The 13,557-nt window shown below is 41.6% G+C and overlaps 1 protein-coding gene across 1 annotated transcript in view; it reads right to left on the bottom strand.

Moving 5' to 3' along the window:
• Positions 1-13,377: 13,377 nt before the first annotated feature.
• The window catches only part of LOC145410436 (abl interactor 2-like), a 17,904-nt gene continuing 17,724 nt past the window's right edge, over positions 13,378-13,557 (bottom strand). The window contains exon 9 of the mRNA XM_080280590.1: positions 13,378-13,541. Within this exon, the coding sequence (XP_080136716.1) occupies positions 13,378-13,541 (164 nt within the window). The remainder of the gene's footprint in view (positions 13,542-13,557) is intronic.

The following is a 13,557-nucleotide window of genomic DNA, read 5'->3' as shown; positions in this document are numbered from 1 at the left end:
GAAAGAAAGACAGAAGAGGGAGTGTACAGTCACCCATTGGCAGAAGGAAGAGGAGAGAATGAAGGAAAGAAAGACAGAAGAGGGAGTGTAAAGTGACCCACAGGCAGAAGGAAGAGGAAAGAATGAAGGAAAGAAAGACAGAAGAGGGAGTGTAAAGTGACCCACAGGCAGAAGGAAGAGGAAAGAATGAAGGAAAGAAAGACAGAAGAGGGAGTGTAAAGTGACCCACAGGCAGAAGGAAGAGGAAAGAATGAAAGAAAGACAGAAGAGGGAGTGTAAAGTCACCCACAGGCAGAAGGAAGAGGAAAGAATGAAGGAAAGAAAGACAGAAGAGGGAGTGTAAAGTCACCCACAGGCAGAAGGAAGAGGAAAGAATGAAGGAAAGAAAGACAGAAGAGGGAGTGTAAAGTCACCCACAGGCAGAAGGAAGAGGAAAGAATGAAGGAAAGAAAGACAGAAGAGGATGGAAGGAAAGAAGGATGGAGGAAAGGGCAGACACCTGAGGGCAGCACTACATGGAGTGAGTGGATGGTGAGCACCCCATTCCTACACTGTCCTAAAAATTTACCACATCTACTCACCTTTCAGACAGCTATCTTGAATTCTGCCAGCCATTTTGAATTCTGCCAGCCATTTTGAATTCTGCCAGCCATCTTGAATTCTGCCAGCCATCTTGAATTCTGCCAGCCATCTTGAATTCTGCCAGCCTTCAGCACTGGTCCTGAAGAGGTGATGTGATGTGGAGAAATGTGTTGGTGTGTTGAGGCATCTGAAATGAAAGATGTGCCGTCAGAGGAGAAATAATGTGCTGGCAAACCATTATTATTATTATTATTATTATTATTACTGAGGTGGTTTGGCCTCACCCACATACACTCTCCTTGTTAGTCTCTCACTCTCCACCCTCTATTTAATCCCGAAGAAGATGGAGGAAAGGCAGAATAGGATTTAGAAATAAACAGATCAATATAAACAGTTCATTTATAGCCGATGCTGGACTTTGACTACCTCAAAGCATCACAGAGGAAGACACGACACTATATGCATGATGTGTGGGGCAGCAGTGAGGCCTTATAACACTGTACACTGCAATCATCATCATCATCATCTTCATTTGATGTGTGGGGCAGCAGTGAGGCCTTATAACATTATATACTGCAATGAGATGCGTGTCTTAATGAGAGACTGACTAGAAGAGTGTGTGTGAGTGAGGTGGAGGGGGGGAATCAAGGATGAGAGGGAGGGATGGAGTGGAGAGGATGGAGAGTGAAAGACTGACTAGAAGAGTGTATGTGAGTGAGGTGGAGGGGAGGAATCAAGGATGAGATGGAGGGATGGAGTGGAGAGGATGGAGAGTGAAAGACTGACTAGAAGAGTGTATGTGAGTGAGGTGGAGGGGAGGAATCAAGGATGAGATGGAGGGATGGAGTGGAGAGGATGGAGAGTGACAGACTGAGGAGGAAGGCACAGGAGGACTTAGAAACGACCAAATTAATATAAACAGAGTATTTTTAGCCGATGATGGATTTCGACTACCTCAAAGCATCACAAACGAAGACACGACACTATATGCGTGACGTGTGAGAGAGAGTGAGGCCTTACAACATTATATATTGCAGTGATGTGCGTACGTACATGTGTGCATCTTGACTGTTACTTTACAACGACCATACGCACAAGACAACACCAACGACACTGGAAAATTACTCTTTGTCCAACTGGAAAGAGAACTGGGGGAGGAGAGAGAGAGAGAGAGAGAGAGAGAGAGAGAGAGAGAGAAAGAGAGAGAGAGAGAGAGAGAGAAAACTGAAATTCTGTTCAAATCATCATTTCAACCCAAAATAGAATTATTATATTCTGATCCAATTTGTATTTTGTATTATAGACAAGACAGTTTTTCTTCGATGGCAGTTTCATCACAAATCATTTCAATTATACTCTTGTAAACAACCCACCCTTCCCTACTTCCTATAATCTAAACAACCCACCCTTCCCTACTTCCTATAATCTAAACAACCCACCCTTCCCTACTTCCTATAATCTAAACAACCCACCCTTCCCTACTTCCTATAATCTAAACAACCCACCCTTCCCTACTTCCTATAATCTAAACAACCCACCCTTCCCTACTTCCTATAATCTAAACAACCCACCCTTCCCTACTTCCTATAATCTAAACAACCCACCCTTCCCTACTTCCTATAATCTAAACAACCCACCCTTCCCTACTTCCTATAATCTAAACAACCCACCCTTCCCTACTTCCTATAATCTAAACAACCCACCCTTCCCTACTTCCTATAATCTAAACAACCCACCCTTCCCTACTTCCTATAATCTAAACAACCCACCCTTCCCTACTTCCTATAATCTAAACAACCCACCCTTCCCTACTTCCTATAATCTAAACAACCAACCCTTCCCTACTTCCTATAATCTAAACAACCCACCCTTCCCTACTTCCTATAATCTAAACAACCCACCCTTCCCTACTTCCTATAATCTAAACAACCCACCCTTCCCTACTTCCTATAATCTAAACAACCTACCCTTCCCTACTTCCTATAATCTAAACAACCTACCCTTCCCTACTTCCTATAATCTAAACAACCCACCCTTCCCTACTTCCTATAATCTAAACAACCCACCCTTCCCTACTTCCTATAATCTAAACAACCCACCCTTCCCTACTTCCTATAATCTAAACAACCTACCCTTCCCTACTTCCTATAATCTAAACAACCCACCCTTCCCTACTTCCTATAATCTAAACAACCCACCCTTCCCTACTTCCTATAATCTAAACAACCACCCTTCCCTACTTCCTATAATCTAAACAACCCACCCTTCCCTACTTCCTAAAATCTAAACAACCCACCCTTCCCTACTTCCTATAATCTAAACAACCCACCCTTCCCTACTTCCTATAATCTAAACAACCCACCCTTCCCTACTTCCTATAATCTAAACAACCACCCTTCCCTACTTCCTATAATCTAAACAACCCACCCTTCCCTACTTCCTATAATCTAAACAACCACCCTTCCCTACTTCCTATAATCTAAACAACCCACCCTTCCCTACTTCCTATAATCTAAACAACCCACCCTTCCCTACTTCCTATAATCTAAACAACCACCCTTCCCTACTTCCTATAATCTAACCGTCAGGAATAAAGTAAAAATAATTTGCAATATAAATGCCATATACAGTGTCACAGGATGGTCTAAAACACTGATAAAATGGATGGAAATATTGAAATGGTGTTTTTGGCTGATACTGTAATGATGCCAAAAATTCCTCTTTTGGCTGAAACTATAATATAAAAAATTCCTCTTTGCCCAACATGAATGAGAACTTAAAAAAAAAAAAATAATCTATACAGTATGTGGTAAACAGGAAAAAACTATAATAATATATGACAACTGTAACTGTAAATTAACCAGAGACTTGGCACTGAGCTGCTGTTGTAATGTGAATAATTCCACAACTATATATGCCTCTACATTCCATCCCTCCATCTCATCCTTGGCCTCCCCCTCCCTCTCCTAATTAGTCTCTCACTCTCCATCCCTCCATCTTATCCTTGGCCTCCCTCTCCACCTCACTCACATACAGATGCCTAGTCAGCCTCTCTCTCCATCCCTCCATCTCATCCTTGGCCTCCCCCTCACTCTCCTAATTAGTCTCTCACTCTCCATCCCTCCATCTTATCCTTGGCCTCCCCCTCACTCTCCTAATTAGTCTCTCACTCTCCATCCTTACATCTCATCCTTGGCCTCCCTCTCACTCTCCTAATTAGTCTCTCACTCTCCATCCCTCCATCTTATCCTTGGCCTCCCTCTCACTCTCCTAATTAGTCTCTCACTCTCCATCCCTCCATCTCATCCTTGGCCTCCCTCTCACTCTCCTAATTAGTCTCTCTCTCTCCATCCCTCCATCTTATCCTTGGCCTCCCTCTCACTCTCCTAATTAGTCTCTCATTCTCCATCCTTCCATCTTATCCTTGGCCTCCCTCTCACTCTCCTAATTAGTCTCTCACTCTCCATCCTTACATCTCATCCTTGGCCTCCCTCTCACTCTCCTAATTAGTCTCTCACTCTCCATCCTTACATCTCATCCTTGGCCTCCCTCTCACTCTCCTAATTAGTCTCTCACTCTCCATCCTTACATCTCATCCTTGGCCTCCCCCTCACTCTCCTAATTAGTCTCTCACTCTCCATCCCTCCATCTCATCCTTGGCCTCCCCATCACTCTCCTAATTAGTCTCTCACTCTCCATCCTTCCATCTCATCCTCGGCCTCCCTCTCCTCATACATACATAATGCAAATCACCAACAACAGCACATAAAACCAACTACCTTTGTCAATATTTGTGGTAAAACTAAGAGACCATGTGGTAGGAGTGTCTGTCTGCATAATTAGCCTTACCGCCATGACCACCAGCTGTGAGTGGCAAGTGACCGTCTGAATATTAACCTGAAATACCCTTTAATATTACTCAAATCATAATTTATCATCTACGCATTATTTACCCATACCACCCTAAATATCTTGGTCTCTAGTCCCACCTCGTCTTATTTATGAAGAATTAACGCCATTGATGTCATAATAAGGACTAAATTAATCAGAATACAGCATTGAAGTTCGGGTAGCAATCATGGGGTTAATTACGTCAATCATATTTCCACATTAACACAATATTCACCGGTTTTACCCTATATATCTTAATCTCTAGTCTTACCTCTAAATATTTATGATGAATTAAGGCCATTGGTTCCTTAATTATGGCGAAATTCAGCAATATACACGAGATGAAATTCATATTGCACGCCAACTAAGGATGTTTGTTTACATGGCCGCCTCGTTCGGATCCTTTCTCTGGCTCTGACTGTAATATATATTTTTCTAATTAATGTTAATTTATTTGCCTTATTAAGCTTATATAAAATCGTAGAATCAATAATTAGCTTTATATACTTTCAAAATAATACCACAAGTTAAGTCTTTCTATCAAAATAGCCACTTTAATTAAAAAGGATATACTGAAGCCATTACAAACACTTACGGACACTCATACGTTTCCAGGGACGCCATTGCATTTCTCAAAAATTACATAATAACATGCAATCAATTTCTCGTTATTTAATTTAAAATAATGTATATGGTACAAAATAAAAGCCGAATTTCATAAAGACCTTTTATTATTTTTCTGTAATGGCAACACACACGTGGGTTTATCTGAAATGCGGTTTTTCCTAATCCGAGGCACATTTTGATTTAGTCCATCTTTAATTTTTCGTTTTCTTTTATTACCACATCAAAGAAAATGAATAAAACAATATAAACTGTTTAATATCTTCCCCGGTATTATAATTCCTGCTTGGCCTTCAGGGACAGTATTCCCCGGAGTGTTGGGGCTTGTACTGAATGGTAAATGAAGAACCTAAATAAAAAAAAAGAATTATAAATCATGTCGGTGGGAGTGGCCAGCGCTGTCCATCCACTCACTCGATGCAGTGGCCAGTGCTGCCTTCATATGACTCTTCATTGAGTGCCAAGCCAAACGGTTTCACGCCCCCAGATGAAAATAATAATAATAATAATAATGATGATGATGATGAGGAGGAGGACCATAAGTGTCAACACCCCATATTCAAAATCCTGCCTTTGACCTGTGTGTGGTAGGGACTTTGGCAGGAAGTGGTACAGCCGTGGTAGGAATTATAGTAGGAACTGGTAGGACTGTGGTAGGAACTGTGGCAGAGCGTAGAGCTGTGGCAGGGACTGTGGTAGGAACTGTAGGAGAGCTATGGTAGGAAATCCACTCCTCCATCTCATCCTCAGTCTGCCACTTCCCCTGCCACCCTCACATACACTCCTAGTCACTTTCTCCATCCCTCCATCTCACTCACACTCCTAGTCAGTCTCTCATTCTCCGTCTCTCCATCTTATCCTTGGCCTCCCCCTCCACCTCACACACACTCTCTCAGTCAGTCTCTCAATTTCCATCCCTCCATCTCCTCCTTGGCCTCCCCCTCCACCTCACTCACTTTCCTAGTCAGTCTCTCATTTTCCATCCCATCCTCAATGCCTTATCCCTGGTGGCTCTCCATACTGCTCAATCTCTGGCAGCATTCAAGATGGAGAGATGGCAATTTTTGGCCAAGTTAGAGTAAAAAGAGTATAGCACTTCTTTGTGACTAGCATCATATTTTAGACCAGGTTAGAGTAAAAAGAGTACAGCACTTCTTCGTGACTAGCATCATATTTTACGTCAAGTTAGAGTAAAAAGGGTAAAGCACTTCTTCGTGACTAGCATCATATTTTAGGTCAAGTTAGAGTAAAAAGAGCATAGCACTTCTTTGTGACTAGCATCATAGTTTAGGCCAGGTGGTTACAGGACAGGTGTTCAGCTGAAATAAGAACTGAATATATTGACAGCAAGAAGCAGGTAAAGAGACTAGTGAAGAGGAAAGAGGAGGAGGGAAATGAGGATCTGGGAAGAAGAATGAATGCAAACTACTCTGAACATAGGAAGTTATTCTGGAAAGAGGTGTGGAAATGTAGAAGTGACAGCGGAGAGAAATGTGAAGGTGTGAAGGATGCAGGTGGTAGATTATTAACCCATGGGATGAAGTAAGGACCAGATGGAAAGAATATTTGGAAAGCCTGATGAATGGGAATAGAGAGTGCAGAGCGGCTGTAAACATGATTGGTTTTGGGGGTGTGCAGAGAAGGAATGCAGTGCCAGGAGACGTGACACTCGCACAGGAATAGAGAGAGCAGAGCGGCTGTAAACAGGATTGGTTTTGGGGGTGTGCAGAGAAGGAATGCAGTGCCAGGAGACGTGACACTCGCACAGGAATAGAGAGTGCAGAGCGGCTGTAAACAGGATTGGTTTTGGGGGTGTGCAGAGAAGGAATGCAGTGCCAGGAGACGTGACACTCGCACAGGAATAGAGAGTGCAGAGCGGCTGTAAACAGGATTGGTTTTGGGCGTGTGCAGAGAAGGAATGCAGTGCCAGGAGACGTGACACTCGCACAGGAATAGAGAGAGCAGAGCGGCTGTAAACAGGATTGGTTTTGGGGGTGTGCAGAGAAGGAATGCAGTGCCAGGAGACATGACACTCGCACAGGAATAGAGAGAGCAGAGCGGCTGTAAACAGGATTGGTTTTGGGGGTGTGCAGAGAAGGAATGCAGTGCCAGGAGACATGACACTCGCACAGGAATAGAGAGAGCAGAGCGGCTGTAAACATGATTGGTTTTGGGGGTGTGCAGAGAAGGAATGCAGTGCCAGGAGACGTGACACTCGCACAGGAATAGAGAGAGCAGAGCGGCTGTAAACATGACTGGTTTTGGGGGTGTGCAGAGAAGGAATGCAGTGCCAGGAGACGTGACACTCGCACAGGAATAGAGAGAGCAGAGCGGCTGTAAATAGGATTGGTTTTGGGGGTGTGCAGAGAAGGAATGCAGTGCCAGGAGACGTGACACTCGCACAGGTGAAGAGTGCTGTGAAGCGGCTGAAAAATGGGAAAGCAGCTGGGGTTGATGAGGTGTATGCAGAGATGCTTAAGTGTAGTGGAGAGAGTGGAATGAAGTGCTTGTTGGAGATATGTAAGAAGGCATGGATGAGTGAAACTGTGCCTGCAGAGTGGAAAAAGGCTGTGATTGTACCCCTGTACAAAAATAAAGGTGAGTGAAGTGAGTGCAAGAATTATCGTGGCATAAGTTTATTGAGTGTGGTAGGGAAGGTATATGGAAGAATTATTATAGAGAAAGTAAGAAAGATATCAGAAGTCCTAGTGAGTGCAAGAATTATTGTGGTATAAATTTATTGAGTGTGGTAGGGAAGGTATGTGGAAGAATTATTATAGAGAAAGTAAGAGAGATATCAGAAGTCCTAGTGAGTGATGAACAGGGTGGCTTTAGGAGTGGCAGAGGATGTGTGGATCAAATATTTGCAGTGAGACAGATAGCAGAGAAGGCTTGTGAGAAGGACCATAAGGTGTTTATGGCATTCATGGATCTGGAAAAAGCATACGACAAAGTGGACAGAGAGGGATTGTGGAAAGTTTTGCGCATGTACGACGTAGATGATGATAATAATAATAATAATAATAATAATAATAATAATAATAATAATGTACACTCACAACAACCAATACATTTATTTTGCACTTAATAATACAGAATAGAAATAATAATGTAACAAATCTCATATATATAAAATGTCAAGCCAAATTTTTGAGAAACCATGGGGATACTGTAATGTCAATTTTGAGTTTAAAAATTCAAAAATAATAATAATAATAATAATAATAGTTCCAACTTTCAGCCATTACAGACTCATGGTAATATTTAGTTTACAAAAATCCAGTGTATCTATTAATCTATATTTATCTATCCAAGGCAGTCTGTCTACCTACCTCTCTGTCTATCTTTCTATCTGTCTGTATGTCTGCCTACCTACCTACCTACCTATCTACCTGTCTGCCTTCCTATCTATCTATCTATTGCCAGACGCCTTAATCCCATAACAGGTGGCCACAAACGAATCACCTCCATGTCACCCTGTCCCCTGTCATTTCACTGCCCCACTCCCAACTCATGCTCTCCTCTCTCATATACCTCTCCACCCCATCCCTCCATCTCATCCTCAGCTTCCCCCTCCCTCTCCCCCCTCCACCTCACTCACATACACTCTCCTAGTTAGTCTCTCACCCTCCATCCTCTCCACATGACCAAACCACCTCAGTGTGTTCCTCCTAATGCTTCCTATCACATCCACATCCACACCACAACACTCCTTTATATCCTCATTCGTCAGCCTGTCTCTCCATGTGACTCCACATCCACATCCACACCACAACGCTCCTTTATATCCTCATTCGTCAGCCTGTCTCTCCATGTGACTCCACATGCTCCTCTCAATCATAGTTGTCACATACACTCTCCTAGTTAGTCTCTCACTCTCCATCCTCTCCACATGGCCAGTACTTAACCCCTACCATGAGCTACTTACCTACCTACCTACCTACCCACTCATACTTACTTACCTACACCTACACTAACATCTCAAAATTCAACCATAAGTCTATAAGAATTTTTACCTCCATGATGGCTGAAATTTGGAGACATTTTAATATATCATTTACAACTCAAAATCATCAACAGTGTCACCTCCAAAAAATTTCTCAAAAAAATCTCAGAAGGGTGAAGGAATTTGTGCAAAGTGGCATGATAATATTCTATCTATCTATTGCCAGACGCCTTAATCCTGTAACAGGGGTGGCCACAAACAAATCACCTCCATGTCGCCCTGTCCCCTGCCTTTTCCCTGTCTCTACATCAAGGGTCAGCAACTTTCTATGGGTGACTCTACACTGAGTGACAAGCCAAATGGTTTCCTGTACACCAGGAAACCATTTACTACGCTGGGTGGTAACCATAACACCAAATTATGGCGCCTGGTGGTTTAGTGGGTAATTAAGACGCTCCAATCGGATTGAGCCGTTGCAGGTTTATATCCAAGGGGTGGTTGGGGTTTATTGCTCATGTAATGCCACTCAGGGATGAGTGAGGCTGGTCACTCTCATCTTAAATGTCAGCACCAACTTGCCTAGCCCAGGCCTCCTACGCTCCTCATGGGGCAACACAGGATTGAATGATGGAGGGATTATTATTGTTATTATTATTATTATTATTATTATTATTATTATTGTTATTATTATTATTATTATTAGATGATGAATGAATTGCATGTACTACAGGCTGCTGACCCTTGCTGTACATCCTTCCCATAGCACTTCTTTGTGACTAGCATGAAGAAGTACTACAGAAAGGATGTACTGAATATTTTAACAATTCTACTGTCTTTCTGCCACTGAGCCAAGTTAAGGTGAAAGGAGTATTGGTGAGACAGACAGCGATAGATAGATAGAATGCCACTGATAGATACAATGTCACAATACATCTATTATATTTAGCGATTATACTTAGGTGTGTGTGTGTGTGTGTGTGTGTGTGTGTGTGTGTGTAATTACTGTGTATGTATGAGTGTATGTCTGCATATGTATGTGTATGTATTGTGTATGTGTGTGTGTGTGTATGTGCAAATGTATGAGTGTGTATGTATGTATGTGTGTACCTGAATATCTACATGTATAACTTGTGCATGTGTACATATAATATACACACAATAATATATACACACACTTATCTATGAGTGTGTGTACCTGAATATCTACATGTACACTTTGTCCATGTGTACATATAATATACACACAATAATATACACACACATATATATCTATGCATATATATGTGTCCAAAATTCCACATATACCACTGTTCTGTCCAATATATATTTTGTCCAATAGTTTTGTCCAATAATTCTGTCCTATCTAAAACTAACAGAACCAAAATTATATCCATCTCATTTTTTTAACTGTCCAAAAAAAATCAAAATTATATACATTTTATTTTTTTAATTGTCCAAAAAAAAGAAAAAATTCAAACTTTAATTCATTCCATTTTTTAACTGTCCAAAAAAATTCAAACTTAAATTCATTCCATTTTTTAACTGTCCAAAAAAATTCAAACTTAAATTCATTCCATTTTTTAACTGTCCAAAAAAATTCAAACTTAAATTCATTCCATTTTTTAACTGTCAAAAAAAAATTCAAACTTTAATTCATTCCATTTTTTTTAACTGTCAAAAAAATTCAAACTTAAATTCATTCCATTTTTTTTAACTGTCAAAAAAAATTCAAACTTTAATTCATTCCATTTTTTTAACTGTCAAAAAAAATTCAAACTTAAATTCATTTCATTTTTTAACTGTCCAAAAAATTCAAACTTAAATTCATTCTATTTTTTAACTGTCAAAAAAAATTCAAACTTAAATTCATTCCATTTTTTAACTGTCAAAAAAAATCAAAATTATGTGCATTATTTTGTCCCAATTTTTCTTATATACCTTAAATAATTTTCCCTATAGATTTCCTTTTTTTTTTTTTTTTATTATTTGACTTCCAAAATTCTCTCTCTCTCTTTTTTCTCTCTCTCTTCTTTTTTTTCATTAATTAGACTTCAATTTTTTTTTCTCTCTCTCTCTCTTCTCTCTCACTCTCTTTCTCTTTTTTTTTTTTTCATTAATCTGACTGTTCAAAAATATTCTCTCTCTCTCTCTCTCTCTCTCTCTCATAAACTGTTATTATTTTTTTCCAATTAAGTCTGTCCAATGATCTCCAAATGACCAATTAGGACAAAACACCACTAATTACTCTTAAATATTTCCAACGACTGACTTATTCTGTCCAATGGCTCTAAAATTGTCCTTAATTACTCTCTTAATGACCTAATTAGGACAAAACACCACTAATTACTCTTAAATATTTCCAACAACTGACTTATTCTGTCCACTGGCTCAATACAGTCCTTAATTACTCCCTTAATGACCCAATTAGGACAAAACACCACCAGTTACCCTTAAATATTTCCAACGACTAACTTATTCTGTCCAATAGTTCAATACAAATAATTACTTACCTACTACTACTATTATTATACCAACTATTACTATGTTATATGAATGGTATTTTCATCTAAGGAAGCTCCCTAACACCTTTCCCTTGGTGATTTATTTTGGGATATGGCTGGTTAATAGCCTTCTATAAGTTATTAATGCAGAGTCTGGTGATATTGGGAGAGAGGGAGTTGAGAGGTATATGAGGGAGGGGTAGACCGAGGATGAGGTGGAGGGATGGAGTTGAGAGGTATATGAGGGAGGGGTAGACCGAGGATGAGGTGGAGGGTTGGAGTGGAGAGGTATATGAGGGAGGGGTAGACCGAGGATGAGGTGGAGGGATGGAGTGGAGAGGTATATGAGGGAGGGGTAGACAGAGGATGAGGTGGAGGGATGGAGTGGAGAGGTATATGAGGGAGGGGTAGACTGAGGATGAGGTGGAGGGATGGAGTGGAGAGGTATATGAGGGAGGGGTAGACCGAGGATGAGGTGGAGGGATGGAGTGGAGAGGTATATGAGGGAGGGGTAGACCGAGGATGAGGTGGAGGGATGGAGTGGAGAGGTATATGAGGGAGGGGGGGAGTGAGTTGGGGGGAGGGGAGTCAAATGGTGGGTGACAGAGCGACTTGGAGGTGTTTTGTCTGTGGCCACCCTTTGTGGGGTTAGGGAGTCGGGCTTATGTGACAGAAATAAATCACTTAGGAAAAGGTGTTAGGGAGCTTCCTGATGCAAATACCAGCCTTCAGAATAACTATATTAAAATGTAAAGGATGTAATGTAATATCTATATACAGATACTAACTCTCTCTCTCTCTCTTTTCTCTCCCTCTCTCTCTCTTTCTTTCTCTCTTTCTCCCTTCCTCTCTCTCTCTCTTACTTTCTCTCTCTCTCACTCCCTTTTTCTTCTTCTTCCCTCTCTTTCTTCTTCCTTCCCTCCCTCTCTCTCTCCCTCTCCTTCCTTCCCTCCCTCTTTCCTCCCACCCTCTCTGTCTCTCTTACTTTCTCTCTCTCTCTCCCTCCCTCTTTCTCCTTTCCTCCCACCCATTTCTCCCTATTTTTCTCCCTCTCTCCTTTTCTTTCCCTCTCTCTCTTCTTCTTTCCCTCCCCCTCTCTCTCTCTTTCTCTCTTCTTCCCTCCCTCTCCCCTCTTTCCTCCTACTCTCCGTTCCTCCAATTTCTTTCCCTCCTATCATTTCTTAATCCCTATGTAAACACCTCTCTCTCACTCTTTCTTTCTCTCCCTCTCTCTCCTTCCCTCCTACTTTCTCTCCCTTCTTCTCTCCATCTCTCCTTCCCTCCTACTTTCCCTTCTTCTCTCCATCTCTCCTTCCCTCCTACTTTCCCTTCTTCTCTCCATCTCTCCCTCCTTCCCTCCATGATCAGTTCCACATAATTACAAAGAAATAATCCATCCGTTCTATCAATTTTTCTTCACTTCCTCTCTCCTTCTCTACTTCTTTCCTCCAATTCTCTCTCCCTCTTTACCTACCTCTCTCCCTCCCTCCCTCCCTCCTTCTACTTTCTCTCCCTCCCTCCTTCCCTCCATCCCTACATGAGCAGTTCTACATACTTACAAAGAAATCATCAGTTTATCAATAAATCTCCCATTCCTTTCTACATGTCTCCTATTTTCTCTCCCTCTCTCCCTCCTTCTCTCCTTCTGCTTTCTCTCCCTCCCTCCTACCTTCCTTCTCTCCTTCCCTCCATCCCTACATGAGCAGTTCCACATAGTTACCATAAAATTATCCACTCACTCCATCGACATGTCTGTTCCTTTCTACATGTCTCCTTCTATTTTCTCTCCCCCCTTCTCTCCCTCCTTCTCTCCCTCCCTCCCTCCCTCCATCCCTACATCAGCGGTTCCACGTAGTTTCCAGGGAAGAGTCCAGTCGTTCCGTTCATCACTCCCTCCCACCAACCATCATCGTTCTTCTTCAACACGTAAATAACCGCATTCTCGTTGAAGGTAAGTTCGTCTTCCTTATCAGCTGTGTAATCGTAGACTGCGATGACTGCAAGAGAGAGAGT

This window comes from Coenobita brevimanus, chromosome 10 (assembly GCF_032717465.1).
Source record: "Coenobita brevimanus isolate Jiangsu-jjx chromosome 10, ASM3271746v2, whole genome shotgun sequence".
In the NCBI taxonomy this organism is placed as follows: domain Eukaryota; kingdom Metazoa; phylum Arthropoda; class Malacostraca; order Decapoda; family Coenobitidae; genus Coenobita; species Coenobita brevimanus.
This window is presented reverse-complemented; position numbering and strand designations above follow the sequence as displayed.